Genomic DNA, 24317 nt, shown 5'->3' on the forward strand with positions numbered 1-24317 from the left:
ATCATTGTGCAACCACCACCACCGTCCAGAACTCTGCATCCTGCAAAACTCGTCCTCATCAAACAACTCCCCGCCCCGGCCACCACCCTTCCGCTTTCTGTTTCTGAGACTCTGACGACTCGCCCTCCTATGAGTGGAATCATACAGTAGTTTGTCTTTGGTAACACTTCACTTGGCATAAAGTTCTCAAGGTTCATCCGTGTTGTAGCCTATGTTAGAACTACTTTCCTTTTTTTTTTTTTAAGATTTTATTTTTAAGGGGTGCCTGGGTGCCTCAGTCCATTAAGTGTCCGACTCTTGATTTCGGCTCAGGTCACGGGATCAAGCCCCGTGTTGGGCTCTGCTGAGCAAGGAGCTTTCTGGAGATTCTCGCTCCCTCTCCCCCTGCCCCTCCCCACCCTCACCCCTCCCCCCACGTGCATGCTCTCTCTCTCTCTAAAAAGAAAAAAAAAATTTAATCTCTGCACTTAACATGGGGCTCAAACCTACAACCCCGAGATCAAGAGTCGCATGTCCCACCAACTGAGCCAGCCAGGTGCCCCAGAACTTTCTTTTTAAGGCTGAAGACTACTCCATTGTGTGTAGACACCACATTTTGTGGATTCATCCATCGACACTTGGGTTGCTTCCACGTTTTCTGGCTATCGTGAATAACAGCAGCCTTCTGTTTTACTGCACAATATGGAAGGGCCCCTTCAGTGCTAATAAAGATCTACCTGTGTGTGTGATTTAAATTCCGCCTGAGCCTCTCGAACCCCGGGTTCGATGCTCCAGGTGCAGGTGCACATAACCGCCCTGCTGCTGCCACCCGGTGGACCCACCTCTCGCTCGGGAACACTCCAAGGCTGCTCTTTCACCCACAGCAGTGAGATCAGCCAGGAAACAAAGGCTCCTTGCATCGTGAGGCAGGCCGCCAAGAAAAATGCCTGACTCACCCAGGATGAACCTTAATGAGCGCTTCTGGCTTTGAAAAGGACAGCTCAAAAGCACTTGTCTCCAGCATTACGAGAGGTGAGACGCTGGGGGCAGAGATGAGCAAGATGTGTTCCCTGCCACCAAGGAGCCCAAGCCGCCAAATTAAAAAGGAGCAGACACTGAATTACTAGAAATTCAGAATAGGGTCTTCGCCCTGAAGTGTCGCATCTCAAATTCTTGACCACCCCTGGAAGACCACACGGTACCCCGTCCCCAGGTGCCAGAGAGCTTCAGTTCGGAAGCGGGAACCGAAAGAGCCCCGGCAGCCCCCACACCTTCCACACCCGCTCACACCCCGTCCACCTCTGTCGGCCCCAGGAAGGTCACGGTCATGGATCCACGCATGATTTGACTTTGCCTGTCATGCCCCAATGGGTAGATAAAGACGGGTTTTCTCACCAATAACGTCATGGCTCGGACGACAAGCTCTGTGCCGCCCGTTCTGGGGACGAGGCAGTGTCCTGTCCTGTGAGTTGCCACCGCAGATCTGCTTCCGCACCTGTCAGATCCGTCACTGCGGCCACTCTCACCCTGTCTCAAACCGGGCCAAATGGGATCCACCCACAGTTGCACTTACTGTTTATTTCACCTTTCCCTGGATTGCAGGCAAACGTTGCATTCCAACAGTCACAAACACTTTCCCAATAAAAACTTCAGACCCGAGCAGAGAAAGACGGTATTTTGTCCCTTATGCTCCCTCTGTGCTACGTCTGAACCGTGTCCAGAAGATGTGCCTTCATTCACAAAAGTAATACTGTGGAATTCCTCGAGTTTCTCTGAGATGGGACCCAGCCATCTCTTCTTCCCTGGTCTTTGGGCAACTTGAACCGCTCTGCCTCTGTTTTCCTGTCTATAAAATGGGAATTAATAGCATTTACCGCTCAGAATTGTGGTTCAATTCCAAATGAGAATAAATGTGAGTTCTCACCCCCCCCAAAAAAGTAAATATGTAAGCTGATAGATGTGTGAACTCAGGGAAGAGAATCCTTTATACCTCAAAAAAGCTGAAAAAAAAAAATTTTTTTTAAGATTTTATTTATTTATTTGACAGAGAGAGACCAGCGAGAGAGGGAACACAAGCAGGGGGAGGGGGAGAGGGAGAAGCAGGCTCCCCGCAGAGCAGGGAGCCCGATGCGGGGCTCGATCCCAGGACCCTGGGATCATGACCTGAGTCGAAGGCAGACGCTTAACAACTGAGCCACCCAGGCGCCCCTGAAAAAAATTTTAAATAAATACTTAACATATTAATCTTCAAAAAAATAAAGACAAACAGGAAAGCATCTAGCCTGCGGTAGAGCGAATGCTCCAGAAATGCAATTCAGCTGATTTGTCTCAAATCCCTACGGCATGGAAGTCCCACTCCGTGCCACAGGGACCACCCAGGCCTTCAGGTCCCAGCCCCCTGCACCTGACGACTTGGGATGTGTCTCACCTGCCTGGCCAGAGCGGGGGATCTCCCATCCAGAGGATGGTTTTTCACCAGGACCACCAGTACTCATTTCTCATGTCACACCGACCCCAACGCCCAAATTCTCTCTGGCCCTTCTCCTTGCCCAGGAGACTGCGAGACAAATTGCTGAAACCCCACTTTATGTGTCTAGACAGCCATCGTCTTGTCATGGGGTTTGTTACTAGATGAGAAAACCCGCTTTTGTTGCAAAAATCTAGTGAAACTGGAGAAATTGAGAAGTAAGGCAATGCTCCAGAATAAACAGGTTCACACTAGTGACTTGTCAAACCTTTTGCCACTTGGACCAGGCATATTTTATGTCCTTCTCGGGGGCCCCCAAGGGAGCAGCCACTTTGCAAGGAAAATTCCCTGATGGGTTCTGACCCACAGGTGACTGGAGCCCAACCCACAGACCACTCAGAGGACCACACAGTGAGAGCCACTTCCCCAAAGGTAACCCCAGCAGACAGCAGGGCCTTCCACATCCTCTGTGGTTTGGGAGGAAGCCCATCAAGGCAATGGGTGGAGCAGCAAGTGCAGCTCCTTCCCAGATGGCTCAGAAGGTGGTGCCTCTTCAGAGCCCACCCCATGAGCAATATAAATGAGGGGACCAATCTGGCAAGGCGGTCTCTGAGCCCCCCGCTTTTTTTTTTTAACATTTTATTTATTTGTCAGAGAGAGAGAGAGTGCAAGCACAAGCAGGGGGAGAAGCAGAGGCAGAGGGAGAAGCAGGCTCCCCGCCAAGCAAGGAGCCTGATGCGGGGCTCGATCCCAGAGCCCTGGGATCATGACCTGAGCCAAAGGCAGAAGCCTAACCGACTGAGCCACCCAGGTGTCCTGAGCCCCTTGGTTTTATGAAGCTTCCAGCCCAGCGCCAGGAGCTAAAGAAAGCAACCGGCTTCCACCAAGCACCTGCTATCTCATTCTGCCCTCTGAACAGCTTCCATTTTCCACAGCAGGAGAGGGGCTCAGAGAGGGAAAGTGACTTTTTTAAGCTCATATAGCTAGAAAGTGCCAGATGCACATCGCAGGCCCAGGTCTCTGGTGCCAGAACCCAGCCCTGGTCCCCGTACCCACTGCCTCTTGGCAAGGCCATCCTAGCAGGTCATTTCTCCGAACCCAGCCATTCTGCCTGCTGTGGGGGTCTGGGTTCCCCGGGCAAGAGGTCCATCAGGCATTGGGCTAGGCTCTGGAGGAGGACATGGGGACTCTGAGAAGTAGCCTGCCTGCCCTGGAAATGTCATCAGCAGATGACACAGGAGTCATCAACGGAGTGAAGCCAGCCGCATCCCCCAGGTGGTCAAGCTGCTCCGCCAGCAGCCTGCCCTAGCTCAGCAAGTGGCTCCGTTGCCCCCACCTGCTCAGAACAGAACCCCAGAGCGTCTCTGAGTCCACACTCCTGCACTCCACATCCCACCCATCAGCAAGTGCTGTCAACATTTGCTCCTTTAGCAAATGTGTGTATGAGGTCTTGCCATGTATCAGGCACTGTCAAGGCCTTCCTTGCTTTCCCTTCTGGAGTCTGTCCTGCACCATTACCCCTGCATCGAAGTTCTGGCTCTTTCCAGCCCTTTCCATGACAGGTTGTTGTTGGAGTTTTCCTCTATCTGCCTTTGGCTGCTCCCCGTGTCTGTCTCATTCGCCGTCATGTTCTCAGCTCCTAGAACAGTGCCTGGGCATGCCGCAGATCACGCTGGATGGATGATGAATTGGGCCAGTCCTATCCTGGCCCTAATATGATCCTTCCCTGATTTGCCCCAGACCCTGGGGTCTCTGATTCACCTTCCGCCTTTGGAGGTGCTTAGTCCAGAAGCCACCGACCCCGGGGTCAGGGGACACCATGTCTGCGCCCGTCACGATGGGGCAGTGTGCTAAGTGCTGCATACAGGGATGAGGTGTCCAGTGCCTGTCAGGGTCTCCATGCGTCCCACCCGTGCAGGTGTATCTGCAGTCATGCTGTGAGGCTTCTGGGGTCTGGGCTATCCCTCCGCTCTTCCTCTGGCATTTCAGACTCCTCCCGTGCATCACTGCAGAGTCTCCCCGGGTCCACACACACGTTGGAGTCTTGAGTCTCTGGGCAGGTGTGACTTCCTTCTTTGACTTTTATCAAGCCGTGCCAGGTGCTTCCCAGGTGTTTTACGTTTTTCCTCCTGTGGGCCTCAAAACAGCTCTATGAGGTGGACATCGCTGATGTCGTTGCCATCCTATAGGTTAAGAAAGGAGGCCCAGAGAGAGGTGACTTGCCCAAGGTCACACAGTCTGGGCAAGATGGAGGCCAGCCTGAAGCAGCACGCGTAGCCCTTAACCACTGTGGTATGCAGCTGGGGCTGACTCCGCTGAGCAGGGCATGGAGCAGGGGGAGGTTATATCTGTGTGTCTGAGCGTCACACTACTGTTGTGTATGTGTGCGTTGTCTCTACGTGTCACCTGTGTGTGTGACTCTGTGTGTGTCTGAGGGTAGCTGTCTCTGATGTGTGTCTGTGTGTTCTTGTGTCCGAGGGATGGCTGTCGCAGTCCCCGAGCTCCCCCCACCCCGTGTCTGTCTGTCGCCGGCGGGCGGCGCGGGCGGCTCGGACTACAAGTCCCGGCAGCCCGCGCGCGGGGCGGACGTGGGGCCGCAGTGGGCCGGGCGCAGCTTGGCTGCGCGCACACCCCGACTGCGGCACCTTCCCAGGCGCGCCAGCCGCCCGCTCCTGCAGGTGCCCCGGGCCACCTCGCGCCCCCGGCCTTCCGCCCCGCGCCCCCAGCCTCCCGCCTCGCGCCCCCGCCGCGGGGCATCGCGACGCCCGGGCCGGGCCACGGGCCGCAGCGCCGGGGCCGGCGATGAGCGCGAGGAGCCGGCATGAGCGCAGGTGAGTGCGCGGCTCGGGCCGCCCGGAACCGGGCGCGGTCCCCGGGCCTCCCGTCGTCGCGCCACGCGACACCCCCACCGCAGGCTCGCGGGCCAGGGAAACAACCCCCGGCGGGGGCGTCCCCATGACTGTCCCTGCCCCGTCTCGGGGAGTGGACGCGGGGCGCTTCCCAGAGAGACCAGGAGCCCCCGGGATGGCGGCGCGCGGAGCCGTCCGCTCCCCGCCTTCGTGCAGCCCTGGGCGCTGTGCAGGAGGGTGATTGGAGGTCCGCGGGGAAGGGGCGCGGGGAGATGCCCCACGCCCACTGGACTCCCTCCTGCAATGACAGATGTCCAGGTCGAGGAAGAGCCGTGGAGGCCGCTGCATCCGGGGCCTCTTGGTAGTTATTCCTCTTGGATGAATGAATGAATGAATGAGGTTGGAGAAGCCAGGGGTCCCGAATCCCTGGGTCAGAGTGTCCTGGACACAAATGCCACTGCCAATCCCCTACCTCAGGCCCCCAGAGGAAGCCTGGCAACACCCAGGTCCGAGGACCACACCCTGCATGTTACCCATCCCAGACCATGTGTCCCAGGCCCACCCTTTCCGGAGTCTAAATCCCACCTGCTGCGAAAGGAGCCAGGAGACCTCTCTTCTTCTCCTCTCCATGGCAGTCACTCAGACCCCAGATCTCAGCAAAGAGCCCACCAAAGGTTGAGCATGGTCTACAGAGGCAGACCCCTCAGTTCCGGTCTCTCCCTCCCCATCTCCCACCTCTCTTCCGACCCTACCAGAAGCTCAACGTGCACCCCAGTGAGGGAGGGGGAAAGCTGAGGAAAGAGGCCCTCTGAACTCCAGATCTAAAGATCAGGTTACCACTAGCAGGTTGTTCCTCACCCCCCTAGCCTGGCAGAGGAGAGGAGCCTCTGGCTGCAGGGGGAAGCACGGCGAGGAAGGAGGCAGCCCTGCTGCCCTGGGCCACTGCCAGGTCAGCAGCAGGAAGCAGGGCTTCCGCAGGAAACGAGGTTCTCAGATGGCTTTGACTCCGGCCCCTCCCCTCTGCAGTGCTGGTGGCATTGCCCCCGGGCTGTGGAGTCGGGGGAGGTTCAAGTCTAGTCTGGACCATCCATAGCTGTGCAACCATGGACATATTAACCTCTCTGTGCCTCCTATGAAATGGGATCCAAATCCATACTTTTCATGGGGTGGCTGTGAGGATGAACTAAGAGGAATGTGTTCATTCAGACCCACTTACTTCCAGCTTCTCCCTTTTCCAGCTGTATGACTCTGGGCCAGGTGCTTTGAAGCTCTGTTCCTGCAGTTTCCCCTACTGTAAAATGATGTAAAGTAAGCTGATAATAGCCCCGCCCTCTGAGGGTGATGCATGAAGATCAGTCCGTGTTATTTGGAAGAGCAATACAATTCGCGTGAAAAGTATTCTCATCCCGCACAGCCTGCTCGGGGCTAGCCTGAGCTGGTGTTCCTGAAAGAGATCAGACACGGCCCCCCGACCTTCCTGGGCCACCCCTGGGGAGACTGAAATGTGACTGGAGACAAACCAGCACTTCCGAGTGTTTTGACAAGGGTCCCTCAGGAGAGAGTGCACGGGGCTCTGACCTTCCCGGCAGACTAGAGTTTTCCACAGACATGACGTCCTCCTTCAAGCCCCTCTTTTGTCCTTTCTTGGGAGAGTATGCTCCCCAAGGAAATGAGGGGTGTGTGATAGGCAACAGGACACTCTTCCCAGAGGGAACATTGTTGAGATCGCTGGGGAAGCAAGCAGACGAGGGTGGCACAAGGTGATCTCTGGCACGCCCCTTCCCGAAGAGGCTCACCCCTCTGCACCTGGCCGCCGACTGACCAGGAGCAGGGGTCAGTGACTCCGAACCATTGCTTCCGTGCTCTGTTCTCTCAGCGAGATGAGCGGGCGTGCCCTCGTTCGCTTATTCAGTAAATGGTTCCTGAGTCCCAGCCGTGTGCCGGGCACTGTGAGCAGGACGGGGATGCCCGGTCCGGCCTGATGGCACGATTGTTGGTCCGTGGGTGTGGCTGAGGCCGGCAGAGAGGGCTTTGGAGCAACACAGACCCTCTCCAGCTGCTAGACAAGTTGGGGGGCCAACTGCCTCTCCAAGACTCAGTCTTCCCACCTGTAAAATGGGATAAATTGCAGGATGGTTGCAGGATGAAATCAGATCGGCACGAGCGAAGCGACCTGCTCCGGTGGCCCAGCATGCCACGCAGGCTTCTTCCCCATCCCCAGCCCAGCAGCGAGCCGGGGAGAAGCGGTCTAGTGTGCACAGGGGAGCAGGGGCACGGCTGTGGATTCAGACAGGCAGATGGGAACGTGGAGGAGAGCCTGAGAAGTGGGTCAGAGCCGAGCCAAACCCCTTTGGCAGGGAAGCCGGCAGCTGCCCGTGAAACAGGCCCACGCCCCAGGAGCGTCATCCACCCCGGGGCGGCCACTGCTCACACTCCTCGTGTGCTGGCTGCTCGGGGTTATGCTCCTAGCAAGGGGAAATGAAAACCAGAAACGTTAAGGCACTTGCCTCCCAAAATACAGCTTGCCTGTAAGAGAGCCAGGGGCTCTGGGGAAGAAGCCGTGAGGATGGGGGTGCAGTGGTTAGGAGCGTGGACCCGAGAGCCAGAACGCCTAGATCCAGATCCCACTACTCACTGGCTCTGTGGCCCCTGGGCCCCTGGCTTCACCTCTCCTGGCCTCAGTTTCCTAATCTGTCCAATAGGGATACAAGTAGTACCGTCTTCATAGAGGGGGGGTGAGGAATAAGTGAGTTACCGTATTGAAGCCTGTGGAACAGTGCCTGGCCTGTGTCAACCCCTTAGAACCCCGAGGTGCTCTTTCCCTTACGCCATGGAAACCCCAAGACCAGTGCTAAGGGCCAAAACACAACCCACCGTGCCCCACTCGGGGAGTCTGTCTCTGGGGCAGGTGGAGGACTCTGACAAAAAAGACAGCTGGGACTCCAGGAGCATCTGGACCACCGCAAGAGAGGTCTGTGGCTTTTTGGTGGCCAAGAACCTGAGAACCCAGCTTGCCAGGCTGTGTCACTTGCCCTGAAGGCCTCCTCCTCTGCCCCCCAGGCCAGGAGCCAGAGCTTCACCAGCTAGCAGAGGGCCCTCCACTGTGTGTTGTCTGCGGGCCGTTGTCAGGAAGGGAAGGCAATGCTTCCCTGACAAGCCCCACTCACAAGCCAGATGGGACGGAGAATGACAGGGACCGCCCCGGGGGACCTGGCTTGGGTTCTGTCGGAGCCCCAGGAAGAAGGCTGCTGCTGGCCAGAGACGCCCATGGTTGTGGGCTACAGGCCGTGTGTGTGTGTGTGTGTGTGTGTGTGTGTGTGTGTGTGTGTGTAGCTTTCCCCAGAATCCGGCTTCTTCCTGGATCTGGTGGCTCTGTTTGTTCTCCGAGTCAGCCGAGTGGCCAGGGAGGGCCTGGCCGGAGGTGGGGCTTGGGGTGTTGAGTCATCGAGTTCAGAGAGGCCTGGGGAGGTGAGGCCAGGAGCCCTGGTCTCTGATAGTGCCCACTTGGGACCCGAAACCACAGGATCCGGCTCCAGTGTCCTGGCTCCACCATTTACTGGGGTGTCTTTGTCCCTCTGAGCCTCAGTTCCCTCATTTGTAAAATGAGAGAAAGGAGTCCACCCCCTCGTGTTGCTGGAGGGTTAGATGAGCTAATTTGTCTGGAGGCATAGAGTGGGGCTTGTCCCTGGGAAGTGCTTAATGGCTGTTGGCTGCTCAGATGATGGTCATTGCCATAGTAATTATGGTCACCATCGTTATGTGGAGATACAGGGGCTGGGGAGGAGAGCACAGACTCTGCCTGGTGTGTTGGGGACACAGAGCCCCAGTCCTCAGACATTCTCAGGTGGTGCAGCAGAGGGATAAAACCCACGCTGGAGTCAGCCTGCCTGGACTCGCATCCTGTCACTACCGCGGCCATGCTGTGTGATCTTGGCCAAGTTACTTAACCTCTCTGAGCCTCATTTTCCACTATAAAAAGGGGATAACAATTGAGCTCACACAGCAAGGTTAGTGTGTTAACTGTGTCGAAAAGGGCCAGGAGCAGAGCGCGCACATAGCAGGCTTTCGGAAGTGTTCTGAAAGCTTCGGAAGCCCAAGTGTTTGGGGACAGAGCAGCTGAGGGGCTGGGGATGTTGTGACAGTGGCAGCAGCCTGGGACACTTGGCTTGTTGGTGGAAACTTGTAGGTCAGGGCTCTGCAGGGCTCTGGCTAAGGAGGGGAAAGGGCAGGAGCTCAGAAATCGGCAGCCTGCCCCCACCTTCTAAGTGAATCCAGAGGCTCCTATGAAACCTGCAGGTGCCCCACATTGCTGCCATCGCTCCGGCAGGTCTGGGGACGGGCCCAGGCACCTGCGTGTCTCAACCCCACAAAAGCTGCCCCGCGGTGGGAGCAGTGAGCCCAGGGCCTCTGCAGCCCCCACACACTCGCTATCCGCCTGCCTGCCAGGACCACGGCCCTGCCGTAGGCGAGACAGGAGGAACAGAATTTCTGCAATAGAGCCACCTAGTGCTATTCTCTGAGCCTCAGTTTTCCGATCTGTACAATGGGGGTGATAGTCAGCCCTTCCCTGCAGAGGGTTAAGTAAGGAACCCTGGTAAGTGCTCAGCTGGGACACAGCACCTTCTGTCCTCCACTCACCCCTCCTCTCTGCCCACCCCCTCCCCCCACACTGGCTGGGCTCCTCACTCCCCCATCCCACCTTCAGAGTGGGGGCCCCTTTCCTGGCTGCTGTCAAAGGCAGGCCTGACATCTCCTCAGTCCAGACTCGACTTCTCAGCATCTCCTCGCTGCCAGGACTCTGCTGGGCACCGGAGTTGAACAAGGATCAGCAGCCCTGATCCGTGCCCTCTGGGTGGGCACCGGATGCAAAAGTGGGACACAGAGCTCCCAGGAAGCAGATAGCTGGATGTGTGAGGGCTGTGGAAGCTCAGGGCGCTCACCAGGCCCTGTCCCCCACTCTGGGCCCACACAGCGATAACCAGACACACAAGGAGACGACACTGTGAGTGGGAGCCCCAGAACAGTCAGATAACAGACCCATGAAGCCTTGAGCTGTTGGGTCTTTCAGACCAGTTTATAAAATTGCGATGCTTTTTTTCTTTTTTTTTTTTTTTTTGAGATTTTATTTATTTATTTGAGAGAGAGAGAGAACGCTCTAGAGAGCACAAGCTGGGGGAGGGGCAGAGAAGCAGACTCCCCGCTGAGCAGGGTTCTCAGCATCCTGGGATCAGGACCTGAGCTGAAGGCAGACGCCTCACCGACTGAGCCACCCAGGCGCCCCTAGCGATGCTTTCTTTTTACCTCAAGTCTTTCTTTGGTCATGCCAGCATTAGCAGAAATACAAAGGTCGTGATTTTCTATCTAAAATAACCCGTTGTCTTCCTGCTTGCCCCGTTCCCATAGTGTTCCTCTCCCCGCTGTAAGCCCATAATCAAAGATGAAGACAGCTTTCCTGGCCACGACCTCGCTCCAGCAGCAGGCTGGGGTCTTCAGTCTTCAGAATCAGGCACCACCGGAAACGTGGGGGCAGCCAGGTCCTGAGGTGGTTGTGTCCCATTGCGGCCATGGCCCCAGGATCCTCACTCACCAAAAAGTGCCACTTTGGTTCCTGCCAGAACCTTCATCTCACACAGCTACAGATACCCTTGTCTTGAACAATCTTATTGTCCCCTTCCTGTGCTCTTCGGCATCAAAGGTTTGGCTGCCTTTGGTCCTGGGACCAACACCTGAAGCTTTTCTGTGCCACCTGCCGCTGCATTTTCCCAGTTCGCGTGCCCAACCCACTCCCATCTGCCCTTCCATGCTGGTCCTTGTTCTTCAGCAAGCTAGTTTTCAAAAGCTCTACTCTGGTAACTGTAGGCAAGACCCCATCAACAGAACATTTCTGCTGGCCTCTGGAAGCATGTCAGGTTTTTTTGTTTTAGAGAGAAAGAGCTGGGGTGGGGCGCGCGGGGAGGGGAGCAGAGGGAGGGAGAGCGTCCCAAGCAGGTTCCACGCCCAGCACGGAGCCCGACATAGGACTCAATCCCACAACCCTGAGATCATGACCTGAGCCGAAATCGAGAGTCGGACACTCACCCGGCTAAGCCAGCCAGGAGCCCCGCGTGTCAGTTTTAATAGAGGACTCTGTCTGTACCTGAGAAATGGCAGGCACAGCAGGGACTGTCTTTTCCCAAAATGTTACAGATCAGTTACAGCGAACGGGACGGCAGCCATCCAGGAGAGCAGTCCCTCCGGCTCCTTTTTGACCACAGCAGCTGCATGGAAGCCGCCGCAGCTTCGACACAGGGGCCACAGAATGACGATGCTCATTTTGTTTAAAGTCATAAGAGAGGGAGGAGCGCCCCCCCATGACCTCTCTCCTTTGCACCCACAGACAGCAGCCCTCTCGTGGGCAGCATGCCCGCCGGCTATGGGACCCTGACGATAGACACATCTGTAGATCCCCTCAGCTCCTCAGTTTCATCCGTGGTAGGTGAGCCCCGAGCCCCGGCCCCCCCCGCCCCTCCCCCCCGCCCGCCCCACCTCCACCTGGGCCCTCTCTGTCCGCGTCCCCAGAGGCTCAGCGGCTACTGTGGCAGTCCATGGAGGGTCATAGGCTATCACCTCGTGGTCTGGATGATGGCGGGGATCCCTTTGCTGCTCTTCCGCTGGAAGCCGGTGTGGGGGGTGCGGCTGCGGCTCCGGCCCTGCAACCTGGCCCGCGCAGAAACACTCGTCATCGAAATAAGAGACAAAGAGGTGAGGCAGCCTGGTGCTAGAGGGAGTGGTGCTGGGGCAGGGGCGGGGGGCGGGGGGTCACGCGTGGAGTCTCAGCCCCATCTGGCCGCTGACTTTCTGTGGGACCGCACTCAGGGTGTCCTCTCTGAACCTCTGCTTTCCCATCCGAGCAGTGGGCAGAAGGGTGGCTCCTACGTCCTTGATCCCTGCCTCGCGCAGCTGGGGCCACCGGGCGGCAGGGGGGGACCTGGGAGGCGGGGAGTCTCTTCTGGTACCGAGTCCACACCTCTGTTCCAGGATAATTCGTGGCAGCTGTACACTGTGCAGGTGCAGACTGAGGCCGTCAGTGAGGGCAGGTGAGGCAGCCCCATCAGCCCTCCCAGAAGCCCCTGCTCCCCACTCGCCCCCTTCCACAGCCGCTCTGAACAAAGGCACCAGTGCCTCGTACCCCGGGGGGGACCGCGGCTCCGTGGGCTGGGGAGGTGCTGGATCAGCTTCCAGAGCTCCACAAGCACCCCCACGCCCCTCCCAGCCTGGAGCTGCCGGCGCAGGGCCGGGAGGACGGCCGGAGCCAGGCGGCAGTGGGGGCAGTACCGGAGGGCGCATGGAAGGACACCGCCCAGTTCTGCAGGAGCGAAGAGGCAGTGAGTGGACAGCTGGGCTCTGGACGAGTCCTTAACCCTCCCTGGGCCTCAGTTTCACGCTCTGTACGATGGGAGGGTTGGACTCCACATTCCCCGGGCACCTCTGGTTCCACTGTCCCCAGTGTCCAGGATGCTCGGCCGACCACCTCCCCGCCTCCTTCCTGTGACTCTGGCCTCTACCCCTGCGCTGCCCCCCCGCTCCCCCTCCTCCTGAGGCTGCCTCCAGCTTCCTCTCCCCTACCCAGCAGCGGACCCTGCGGTACTACCTCTTCCGGGGCCAGCGCTACGTCTGGATCGAGAGCCAGCAGGCCTTCTGCCAAGTCAGGTAGGGGTCAGGGCCGTGGCCGTGTGCCTCGGTCCCCTGCGACACGAGCCGGTCATGAGCCTCCCCAGGCCCTGGGGTCTCTGTAACTGGGGCATAAAGAGAACCCCTGCCTCCTCTGGGCCGTTTTGAGGGGGGGGGTAGTACATGAGCTTCGCCTAAAGTTTGGCTCAGCCTCAGGCCGAGGTGAAAACGCTGAATCAGACCTTATAAGGGCTCTGGGCTCGGACCATCCATCTGGGGGCTTGTCCCCGCTTTGCCTCCTCCTAAGTGCTTGATAAACGAGAGCTGCATCTGCAGAGGTGAGTGCCAAGGGGACGTGGGGATGGCACCAGCCACGCGCTTTGTGTGGCTTCTCATCCCCCCAGAGCCCTACGTGGCAGGTGTTGTCACCATCCCCGCTCTGCAGATGAGAAAACAGGCACAGAGAGATTAAGTCACTTACGGAAGGCATCGTCGTTGTAAAGAGTCCTCCCGTCACTCAGTAATAGCGATTCTCGTCACTATTAAGTATTCTCATCGCCGCTCAGTGTTCTTCCTCGGCGAGGTGGTTCAGGGCCCGATCAGAGGAACGGGAGAGGGTTAAGCCCAGAGTCAGTGAGGGACCTGCCTCCTCCCAGGAGCTCAGTGGGCCAGAAGGGGCCTGGAGCCCCGAGTCCTCTGGGGCAGGAGGCCCCGTTGCCCACATGAGTCTCCCCCCTGCCCCGCCCCCAGCCTGCTGGACCATGGCTGCACCTGTGACAGCATCCACCGCTCCCGCTCCGGCCTCAGCCTCCAGGACCAAACCGTGAGGTGGGCGCCGCCCCATACACTGGGGGCCCCGTTCTGCCCGCCCCCGAGCGTGGCCTTGTGGTCCCCTGCCTTCTCTGGGCCTCGGTTTCCCTGGCTGAAAGATGAGGAGCTCCGTCGCCCTTGGAGGGCGCAGCTGCTACTGCCCCTCCATCTCTTCGCCTGGCCACTTCTCTTACAGGAAGACCGTCTACGGCCCCAACGTGATCGGCGTGCCGGTCAAGTCCTATCCCCAGCTGCTGGTGGACGAGGTAGGGCTGGCCCTGGGCCTCACCCCAGCTCTGGCCTGGATTGGCCATGTGACCTTGGCCGGGGGTTGGCCGTCTTAGGGTCACTTGATAGTGACAGACCAGAGCAGCTGTCCCCTCCTCCACAGGGGAAAGTCACCTCAGACCCACCTGACCCTCGCTCAGGGCAAGGAATTGGAGGCTGTGGTCCAGGCTGGGGCTGGGATAGAGGCCGGGAGGCCAGGCCACAGAGCCCGGGCTTCTCCTGGGCCTTGCTGTGCCTGAGCCGCCTTAGAGTAGGGGCGCTCGGTTCACACGCAAAGATCCCAGGGTTCAGAGGGGTGATGTGGCGTAGGGGACAGAGGGGAGCCCATGGCGCGGACACCCGAGAGGACACTGCGCGTCCCAGCCTCTGAGCCGGAGGCAGACGCCCATGAGAGGGAGACTGGCTCTTGGAGTCGGGCCTGATGGAAACCCCAGCAGCCACTGGGGAGCTGCCTGGTTCAGGGCAAGTGACTTGACCCTTCTGTGCCTCAGTGCCCTCATCTGCAAAATGGAGTGTGGAATTGCCACCACCATCGGATGTCACTTAGAGGACATGCTTAGCAGGGGCCTGGCATCTACATGCCTGGGCCCTCTTTAGAGCCAAGAAGCCGGGGGCTCCACGGATGTCTGGAGGGGCTGAGCAGGGCCGCCCCGGGGACGCGGGCCCTGATGCTGCCTCCCCGCCCCTCCCCCAGGCACTGAACCCCTACTATGGGTTCCAGGCCTTCAGCATCGGGCTGTGGCTGGCAGATCACTACTACTCATACGCCCTGTGCATCCTCCTCATCTCCACCGCCTCCATCTGCTTGTCGCTCTACAAGACCAGGAAGGTCGGCCGGGGGGACGATGGTGGAGGGGGCGGGGCAGCCGGGTACCCCAGGGGGCCGCCACCCACCCACTCCCCACGTGCCCCCCCGCCCCCCACAGCAAAGCGAGACTCTGAGGGACATGGTGCAGCTGTCGGCGCGGGTGTGCGTGTGCCGGCCCGGGGGAGGTGAGAGCAAGGGAAGGGGGGGCTCGAGCAGGTGGCTGGGGGTGCCCCGGGCCGCGCTGAGGACCCCCGCTCGCCTGCAGAGGAGGAATGGGTGGACTCCAGCGAGCTGGTGCCGGGAGACTGCCTGGTGCTGCCGCAGGAAGGCGGGCTGGTGCCCTGTGACGCAGCCCTGGTGGCCGGCGAGTGCGTGGTCAACGAGAGCTCTCTGACAGGTCAGCCCGCCCACGGCCTCGGAGGCCCCTCTGCCTCGTGGCAGCACTTCCAGGTTTTTCTTCCCCTTTTGCTCTCGGGTGACAGTCCTACACCCGGCAGGCGCTCAGGGCTTCAGAGAGGTTAAGCGCCCCCACCCACCCTCTGGCGTATTGCTCTGAGTTATAAAAGTAATACTGCTTGTTATAGAATCATTCCGACAGAGTAAGAATGTCTTCCCCGCCCCCCTCCCCCAGCCCTGTGCGTCCACGCACGCACACCCCGTCGGGCTCGCCCGAGAGCGGGTTCCTGGTTCCTGGCTGGCACACATCCTTTCCGGGTTGTCTGGCTGTGTGTCTTTATGTCTTTTGCCCCGAGCCTCAGTGTCCCTCTCTGTAAAATGGGGGCAGTGGTTTCTGCACGTATGGTTACAAGAGTTAAGTGTGCTTAACTCCTGTCTGGGTGGTGGGGAGGAGTGGCGTGGAGGCGCCTCACGGGCTTCCTCCCGCGTCCCTCCCAGGGGAGAGCGTCCCAGTACTGAAGACGGCCCTGCCGGAGGGGCCCGAGCCCTACTGCCCAGAGACCCACCGGCGGCACACGCTCTTCTGTGGGACCCTCGTCCTGCAGGCCCGAGCGTTCGTCGGACCCCATGTCCTGGCAGTGGTGACTCGAACAGGTAGGAGTCAGGGAGGTAGGGAGGGCTGCCGGGCTCACAACTCCGGGCAGGGCAGGAGCCATCTCTGCCGCTGTCCCGCTGTGGGACCTGGGGCAAGTCCCACCCCCAGCTAGGGGTGGGCCGAAGACATGGGCAGGGATGTGGCCAGCAAGCGGGAGCCCACCCCTTAGGAAGGGAGCAGCCCTATACAACTCCAGCAGGTTCTTGGCACATGGGAATGGGACCTAGTGTACCCAGATCTGAGTGTTTCGGCAGAAGCCACATATCTGGATTTTTTAAGTGAAACCACCCACTTTTCTTTTTTTTTTAAAGATTTTATTTATTTATTTGACAGAGAGAGACACAGCGAGTGAGAGAGGGAACACAAACAGGGGGAGTGGGAGAGGGAGAAGCAGGCTCTCCGCAGAGCAGGGAGCCCGATGCGGGACTCGATCCCAGGACCCTGGGATCATGACCTGAGCCGAAGGCAGTCGCTTAACTGACTGAGCCACCCAGGCGCCCTGAAACCACCCACTTTATAGATGCTGTCCACTCATTCCGTTTTCACTAAACCCTGTGAGGGCTGGGCAAGGCCTGTGGGCCATCACAAGTCACCCCAAACTGGATGATTTCTCATCCCGGGAGCACCGTGTCTCTCAACCCCCAGGTGCGGTGGGGTAGGGCAGGGGCTGGGAGGGCCTGTCCTGACCCTCACCCCCCCACTCCACCCCCCCCCGGCTCCTCCCAGGGTTCTGCACAGCCAAAGGGGGCCTGGTGAGCTCCATCTTGCACCCCCGGCCCATCAACTTCAAGTTCTACAAACACAGCATGAAGTTCTTGGCTGCCCTCTCTGTCCTGGGTGAGTGGCCCCCTGCACCCCCTCTGCTGCCCCCCCACCCGCAGCCCCTTCCCAAATCCTGCTGAGTCGCGTGCTGTCTCCCCAGCTCTCCTCGGCACTATCTACAGCATCTTCATCCTGCACCGCAACCGGGTGAGCCTCGGGGCCCGGGTGGGGGCCGCCGGCAGGGATGCAGGGCCAGCCTGGCCTTTGGCACTCACGGGGCCTCCTGCCAGGTGCCTCTGCATGAGATCGTGATCCGGGCCCTGGACCTGGTGACGGTGGTGGTACCACCCGCCCTGCCAGCCGCCATGACCGTGTGCACGCTGTACGCCCAGAGCCGGCTCCGGAGTCAGGGCATCTTCTGCATCCACCCGCTGCGCATCAACCTGGGGGGCAAGCTCCAGCTGGTGTGTTTTGACAAGGTGGGGGCCGCAGGGCGGGGGCCACGGGCACCACAGCCCGGCCTCCACACCTGCACTCCTCAGTCGGCAGCACTGACCAAGGGCCCGCTCAGTGCCGGATCCGGTCCTGGGGTAGAGATGCTCAAGAGACCCCCCCCCCCGCCCCGCCCAGCTCCCATGCGCGTCGGGCTCTCGGTCCGGCAGACAGCCGTCTGAGATCAGTCGTTCCCTGGTGCTGCTCTCAGCGCCTAGACCCAGCAGAGCCCCCCAGGGTGATGTCCCCCCACCAGAATGAGTGAACCAGGGGGCACAGGGAGCTGCAGATGGTGATGGGTCTGGGGAAGGAAGTGAACAGGGTAACGTGACAGGGTGGTCTGTGGGGTCACCCCCGCCAGGAGATGGCATCAAGGAAGGCTCCTTGTGACCTCAGTGCGGGGTGGGGGGGTGCCCCCGGAGGCATGAGGCAGGGCAGGCGGGGGCTGGGGAGCAGTCAGCATGGCTCCTCAGAGGGACAGACCTGGGGCACGGGGAACAGCGGGGAAAGGGGGCAGGCCGAGACAGCCAGGGCCCTGGTCGGGCAGGGGCTGGTGAGCGCCGTTGAGGAATTCAGACCTTAATGATTCTGAGGGCACTGGGGGCCACGGGGAGTTCTTAAACAGAAAGGTGGGGCCTGATTGGGTTCACAGCGACCCCAGGCTGGCGAAGGAGCTGGACACGGACGCTGTGGGGCCAGGCCCTCTTCCTGGCCCCACATCAAGCAAGTGATGGGGGTGGCAGAGGGGTCGTGGGTGGGAGCCCCAAACAGGGGCCGCCTGACGCAGCTGTAGGGTGACGGAAGACTTCCTGGAGGCAGCGGTAACAGGCAGAGGAAGCGGGGGTTCGGGAGGACGACCCTGGCAGAGGGACCTCCTCTGGCTCCTGCGCTGGCTCCCGGGATTCCCACGGGCCCCGCCTGGCCTGGGGTGGGGGTGCCCAGCCCAGCGGCACTCAGCAACCCGGGACTCATCACTGGCCCACCCTTGCCCCCTGCAGACAGGCACCCTCACGGAGGACGGCTTGGATGTGATGGGTGTGGTGCCCCTAAAAGGGCAGGCGTTCCTGCCTCTGGTCCCGGAGCCCCGCCGCCTGCCCATGGGGCCCCTACTCCGAGCGCTGGCCACCTGCCATGCCCTCAGCCGGCTCCAGGACACCCATGTGGGCGACCCCATGGACCTCAAGATGGTGGAATCGACTGGCTGGGTGAGGAGGCCGAGCAGGCCAGCCCCCGCCTCCAGGCGGCCGGGCTCTTACTAACCCCGCCTGGTCTTCCTTCCAGGACTCCAGGTGGCGTCCGTTGTGCCGCCGTCATTAATAACGATGGCCGAGGCCGCGTGGGAGCACCCACTTGGTGCCAGTGCCAGTCATGCCACGGGCCTTGGCTCGCGCTCCTCCTGTAGCCCAGGAAGGAAGCTTCCAAACCTGCCTCACAGGGAGGAAGCTGAGGCTGAGGGAGGTTTGGGATAACTTGTCCAAAGTCACCCTGCAACGTGTAAGTGGCAAAGCCAGGGTTTGAACTGGGGCCCATCCGACTCCGACTCCAAAGCCCGTGTTCTTGACTTCCATCCGCTCTCACACGAAGGAAGTCTTCCAGGAGGCTAACTTGAATCTCCCGCCACCTCCCTCCGTGGCCAACCTTCCCTGCCCGCCTCCCAGGTCCTGGAGGAGGGGCCGGCTGCAGACTCGGCGTTTGGGACCCAGGTCTTGGCGGTGATGAAACCCCCACCCCAGGAGCCCCAGCTGCAGGGCATGGTGAGTCATGGGGGGGTGCTTGTGGGGGGTGGGGTGGGAGGGGGCTCCACAGGCCGGCCCTTCAACTGCCCCTCCATCCCTGCAGGAGGAGCCCCCGGTGCCCGTCAGCATCCTCAGCCGCTTCCCCTTCTCGTCAGCCCTGCAGCGCATGAACGTGGTCGTGGCGTGGCCGGGAGCTGCTCAGCCTGAGGCCTACGTCAAGGGCTCCCCTGAGCTGGTGGCAGGCCTCTGCAAGCCCGAGACAGGTGAGGGGGCGAGCCGCGGCCCAGAATGGGGTGGGCCCCAGCCTTGGCTCCGGCCCCCGCCTCCTTGTCCCAGTGACACCCGCCTCTCCCCGGCAGTGCCGCCGGACTTTGCCCGGATGCTGCAGAGCTACACGGCCGCTGGCTACCGCGTTGTGGCCCTCGCGGGCAAGCTGCTGCCTGTCGCGCCCAGCCTGGAGGCCGCTCAGCAGCTGACGAGGTGGACTGTCCCCTGCCCCCCGGGGACTGGGCCTCGGGTCCTGGCACGGGCAGAGGGGGGCTCTCTGCCAGCCGAGCCGCGAGGAGATGGCCTGGCCCGGCAGCGGGGGAGGGGGCAGGGGCCTGGGCCACTGCCTGACCTCTGAGCCACGTCTGCCCACCCTCCAGGGATGCCATGGAGCGGGAGCTGGGCCTCCTGGGGCTACTGGTCATGAGGAACCTGCTGAAGCCCCAGACCATAGCGGTCATCCAGGCTCTGCGGAGGACCCGCATTCGCACCGTCATGGTGACAGGTGCCCGTGGGCAGCATCCCCCCCACCCCGCCCCGGTCATGGGCAGAGGGGAGGGCATGCCGCACCCCTTCTTTTCGGGCCCCTGCTTCAGGCCAGGTCCTTTTCAGACATCTCATGGGTCTTCACAGGATCCCTCCCAAGTGGCCTTTGTCCCTCCACTTAGATGAGGAAGGGGAGGCCCCGGGGAGTAGAATGACCTCCAGACAGCCCCGGGGGTGGTGCTGAGCAGCCTGGGTTCCAGCCTGGCGCCCGCCTGCGAGGCGGCTTCTCCAGGTTCCAGTGCCCCCTGTAGGAAATGGGCGGAATTATGTCACCCTTGAAAGTGGTGAAGTTTTACGGAGCAAGAAAAGATTTGTAGCCAGGGCAACGTGGAGGAGCCCAGTAGTCTGTGTCCTTCTCCTTGCCCTCCCCGCCCTTGCATGTGCGTACACACACGCTTTCCAGCAAAGTCCTGCAGCACTAAGTAGTATATGTGGGACATAGGCCCTGATCCCCACTTTCCCCTAAGACCTTTGATGCCTGGTTTTATAGGTGAGGAAGGTGGGGTTCAGAGACGTTAATGAACCTGCCTGAGCTCACGCAGCCAGTCATGGCAGACAGCGTGTCTGGCCTCAGTTTTCCCATCTGTAAGCATCAGAGTGAGGATGCCCCACCCCCACCCCCACCCCCGGATAGGAGCTGGGTCCTGACCTTGCCCCACACCCCTAGGGGACAACCTGCAGACAGCAGTCACGGTGGCCCAGGGCTGCGGCATGGTGGGTCCCCAGGAGCATCTGGTCATCATCCACGCCACCCCGCCTGAGCGAGGCCAGCCTGCCTCCCTCGAGCTCCTGCCATTGGAATCCTCCGCAGCTGTGAATGGGGCTAAGGTGAGGCCAAGCCGGGCTTCCGGCCACACAGCCCACCGATGACCCCACCCCTTGTTACCTGACCCTGGCCCCAGCTCTCCGGGGTGGGCAAGGGAAGCTGAGCTGAGCTTCCTGGGCCCCCAGGATCCTGACCAGGCCTCCAGCTACACCGTGGAGCCAGACCCCCGATCCAGCCACCTGGCCCTCAGCGGGTCCACCTTTGGTGTCCTTATGAAGCACTTCCCCAAGCTGCTGCCCAAGGTAGGGCTGTCCCTGAGCCCCCCGGTCACTCTCAGCCTCCCCACGCTCTGCTCCCTCCTCATGGCTCTCCCACCCCCACCCTGCAGCTGCCTCAGCCTCTCCCTCCTCCCCTGCTCTCAGGTGCTGGTCCAGGGCACGGTCTTCGCCCGCATGGCTCCCGAGCAGAAGACAGAGCTGGTGTGTGAGCTCCAGAAGCTCCAGTGAGTACATGTGGGCGAGGGGCCTGCGGGGGGCTAGCGGGTCTGCAGCATGGGGTGGGGGGGTGCACGAGCCCCCGCCTCCCACCGCAGGCATTCGGAGTTACCGTCACCCTCAGGGAGAACCCCAGCAGGCTCTCCGGGGGCCGTCAGGCCAAAAGCAATCAGGACCCCTGTTCACCGAGCCCCTGAGATGTCCCGGGCAGCAGGCGGGCAGCCATCCCCACGCTCGCCAGCGGGCCCGTGGGAGGCCAGAGGGGTCGTTCCGCCGACGCGGAGGCACCTCACGGGCTCCAGCCAGCCCCCCCCCCGTGCAGGTACTGCGTGGGCATGTGTGGGGACGGCGCCAACGACTGCGGGGCCCTGAAGGCAGCCGACGTGGGCATCTCGCTGTCCCAGGCCGAGGCCTCGGTGGTCTCGCCCTTCACCTCAAGCATGGCCAGCATCGAGTGTGTGCCCATGGTCATCAGGTGAGGAGGGCAGGGGCCGGCGGGGCGGGGGGGGTGCCCTCAGGGCCGCCTAACGCCCCAACCCCGCCCCCAGGGAAGGCCGGTGTTCCCTTGACACCTCGTTCAGCGTCTTCAAGTACATGGCTCTGTACAGCTTGACCCAGTTCATCTCCGTCCTGATCCTCTACACGGTGAGTGGGTAGAGCCCGCTGCCCGGAGCAGGCCCAGGGCCAGGCCACTCAGCGGCGTGCCTGGGGGCCCAGCAGCTCTGGCATGGATGGTGCGGCCTCGGATCCCGCCCTGCCACTTCCTAGCCACGGGGCTTGGGTGATTCCCGAGCCTCGGGTGGCGGCACACAGTGGGTCGTCACAAACGGGGACAGCCGTCCTGTGCTAGCGTGTCGTCCCTGTCCTCGGGAGCTCCTGTCTGCAGGGGACACTGAGGCAGAGCCCAGGCAGGGCCGGAGGCCGGAGTGGGCTGGAGCCAGGGCCGCTGCTCCTTCCCCACGGATCCTCGCCCCGGCCCAGACCTTGGCCGTGCCCGTCACACCTGCTCAGAGGCCATCTCCCCGGCTCTGCTCTGAGCTCACGCGGCTCACCCCCATGGAAAGCAGGCGACCCTGTGGGGCAATGCGGATCTCGCACCAGCACCTGTCCCGGCGTCCACCGAGAACTGGGTCCTCTGGTGACCGAGGGGCTCCGCGAGGCAGAGCCTGAGCCCCCGCAGACTGGGAGCTTCCTGTGGGCAGGAGGAACCGACCCCATCAGGTTTAGTGTCCCAGGGTCAGCAGGGAAGGATGCCTTCTCCCTCAGACTGGAAGAGGGGCTCCCTGAAGGCAGTGCGGTGTCTTCTCTGCCAGACTAGGAGGGCCCCGGAGGCAGGAGGGCGCTGCCCCCACGCCCCCCGATCGGGCTGCAGGGCAAGAATCTGACCTTCCCCATCGGACTCCTGAGGGGCAGGGAGCTGGTGCCTCCCTGCTATCCTCCCTCTGCCCTTCCTCCCCTGCCGGCAGATCAACACCAACCTGGGTGACGTGCAGTTCCTGGCCATCGACCTGGTCATCACCACCACGGTGGCCGGGCTCATGAGCCGCACAGGGCCGGCGCTGGTGCTGGGGCGGGCGCGGCCCCCGGGGGCCCTGCTCAGCGTCCCCGTGCTGAGCAGCCTGCTGCTGCAGGTGACCCTGGTGGCCGGCGTGCAGCTGGGGGGCTACTTCCTGACTGTGGCCCAACCCTGGTGAGTAGGGAGTCCGGCTCCCAAGTCCCACCCCTGCCCCGTCCTCCGCACACTCGTTCCCTGAGCCCCGGTCTTCGCGCCCCCAGGTTCGTGCCTCTGAACAAGACCGTGCCCGCGCCAGACAACCTGCCCAACTATGAGAACACGGTGGTCTTCTCTCTGTCCAGCTTCCAGTACCTCATCCTGGCCGCAGCCATGTCCAAGGGGGCGCCCTTCCGCCGGCCACTCTACACCAACGGTGCCGCTGCCCGGCTGGGCTGCTGTGGGCGCAGGAGGGACGGGCTGATGGGGTCTGGTGCCTCGGGGGTCCCCCACTGGGCATGCGTGGGAGGGGGCAGGGGCTCCCTGGCCTGATGCACGCCCTCACCCCCAGTGCCCTTCCTGGTGGCCCTGGCGCTCTTGGGCTCCGTCCTGGTGGGCCTGCTCCTGGCCCCTGGCCCCCTGCAAGGCCCGCTGGCGCTGAGGACCGTCGCTGACACCTGCTTCAAGCTGCTGCTCTTGGGCCTGGTGGCCTTCAACCTCGTGGGGGCCTTCATGCTGGAGGTGGGGCTCACCCTGGGCTCGGGGCGGCGGGGGCCCCGGGGCTAGGCCGCAGCCGCCGCTCTGCACCCCCTGTCCTCCGCAGAGCGTGCTGGACCGGTGCCTCCCGGCCTGCCTGCGGCGCCTCCGGCCCAGAAGGGCCTCGAAGAAGCGCTTCAAGCAGCTGGAGCGGGAGCTGGCCGAGCAGCCCTGGCCGCCGCCCGCCGCGCCGGTGAGGTAGTGCAGACCCCTCGGCCCCCCGGACCCTGGCTGTCCCTGCCTCTGAGCCACCGCCTGGCCCCCGTCGCCGGAGACACCACCGCCCTCGCGCCCGTAGCCCGGAGGTCGGCAGATGCCATACTCCTGCCCCGAGGCCGCCCGGCCCTCAGGTGGGGAGAGGCTGTTGCTGTCCCCCGTTCAGACATCCCGTGTAGAGACGACAGCCACCAACCCCCCCCCCGCCCCCGGAGCTGTTGTTAGTGCAGCAAATAAAGTCGTAATATTTTCCGGGGCAGTCTGTCTCCCGCGTGGTACCGCTGACCGGGTGCCTGGCGGGTGGCCCCCCACGCGTCTGCTCCTGGCGCCCCTGGTTTTTCAGATCATGTTGGGCGACTCCCCTCTCGGGGCCTCCACGTCTTCATCTGACAGTAATGATGTTTTCGGGTTGAGCACGGGCCTCGTGCCCCGTTAACACCTCATGTGCGTCTTCATTCAATCCTCATCACTGTAGAGTCAGTCTTTTTTTTTTTTTAAGATTTTATTTATTTGCGAGAGAGACAATGAGAGACAGAGAGCATGAGAGGGAAGAGGGTCAGAGGGAGAAGCAGACTCCCTGCCGAGCAGGGAGCCCGACGCGGGACTCGATCCAGGGACTCCGGGATCATGACCTGAGCTGAAGGCAGTCGCTTAACCAACTGAGCCACCCAGGCGCCCCCCGTTTTTTTAATTTTTTTTTTAAGATTTTATTTATTTGAGAGAAAGAGAATGAGCGAGAGAGAGAGCACATGAGAGGGGGGAGGGTCAGAGGGAGAAGCAGACCCCCCGCCGAGCAGGGAGCCCGACGTGGGCCTCGATCCCGGGACTCCAGGATCATGACCTGAGCCGAAGGCAGTCGCTTAACCAACTGAGCCACCCAGATGCCCC

General features: G+C 61.2%; 1 protein-coding gene and 1 non-coding gene across 8 annotated transcripts; one reads left to right on the plus strand and one right to left on the minus strand.

The window, feature by feature from the left end:
* The first annotated feature begins 4963 nt into the window (after nt 1-4963).
* ATP13A2 (ATPase cation transporting 13A2) lies at nt 4964-23688 on the plus strand. 7 transcript variants are annotated; one of them, XM_035019670.1, is made up of 29 exons: nt 4964-5277; nt 11672-11766; nt 11854-12036; nt 12313-12371; nt 12548-12659; nt 12905-12984; nt 13696-13773; nt 13952-14021; nt 14738-14872; nt 14970-15036; nt 15117-15248; nt 15746-15901; nt 16629-16739; nt 16825-16871; nt 16955-17143; nt 18155-18361; nt 18815-18910; nt 18996-19155; nt 19252-19372; nt 19540-19664; nt 20373-20533; nt 20657-20773; nt 20894-20973; nt 21288-21440; nt 21514-21610; nt 22432-22655; nt 22742-22893; nt 23029-23198; nt 23281-23688. In XM_035019670.1, the coding sequence occupies exons 1-29, from the start codon at nt 5268-5270 to the stop codon at nt 23413-23415; spliced, it is 3522 nt and encodes a 1173-aa protein (XP_034875561.1). In that variant the 5' UTR covers nt 4964-5267; the 3' UTR covers nt 23416-23688. The 7 variants fall into 7 exon arrangements, 6 of the variants coding, with proteins under 6 accessions (XP_034875561.1, XP_034875565.1, XP_034875563.1 ...); XM_035019674.1 differs by having other exon boundaries at nt 22597-22655; XM_035019672.1 differs by having other exon boundaries at nt 14765-14872.
* Nucleotides 11456-11591, minus strand: LOC118020479. Its single transcript, XR_004681913.1, has one exon. It is a non-coding gene; the product is annotated as a small nucleolar RNA SNORA16B/SNORA16A family (small nucleolar RNA).
* Nucleotides 23689-24317: the final 629 nt, after the last annotated feature.

This window comes from Mirounga leonina, unplaced genomic scaffold, assembly GCF_011800145.1.
Source record: "Mirounga leonina isolate KUSES-001 unplaced genomic scaffold, KU_Mleo_1.0 Mir_173, whole genome shotgun sequence".
Lineage (NCBI taxonomy): Eukaryota > Metazoa > Chordata > Mammalia > Carnivora > Phocidae > Mirounga > Mirounga leonina.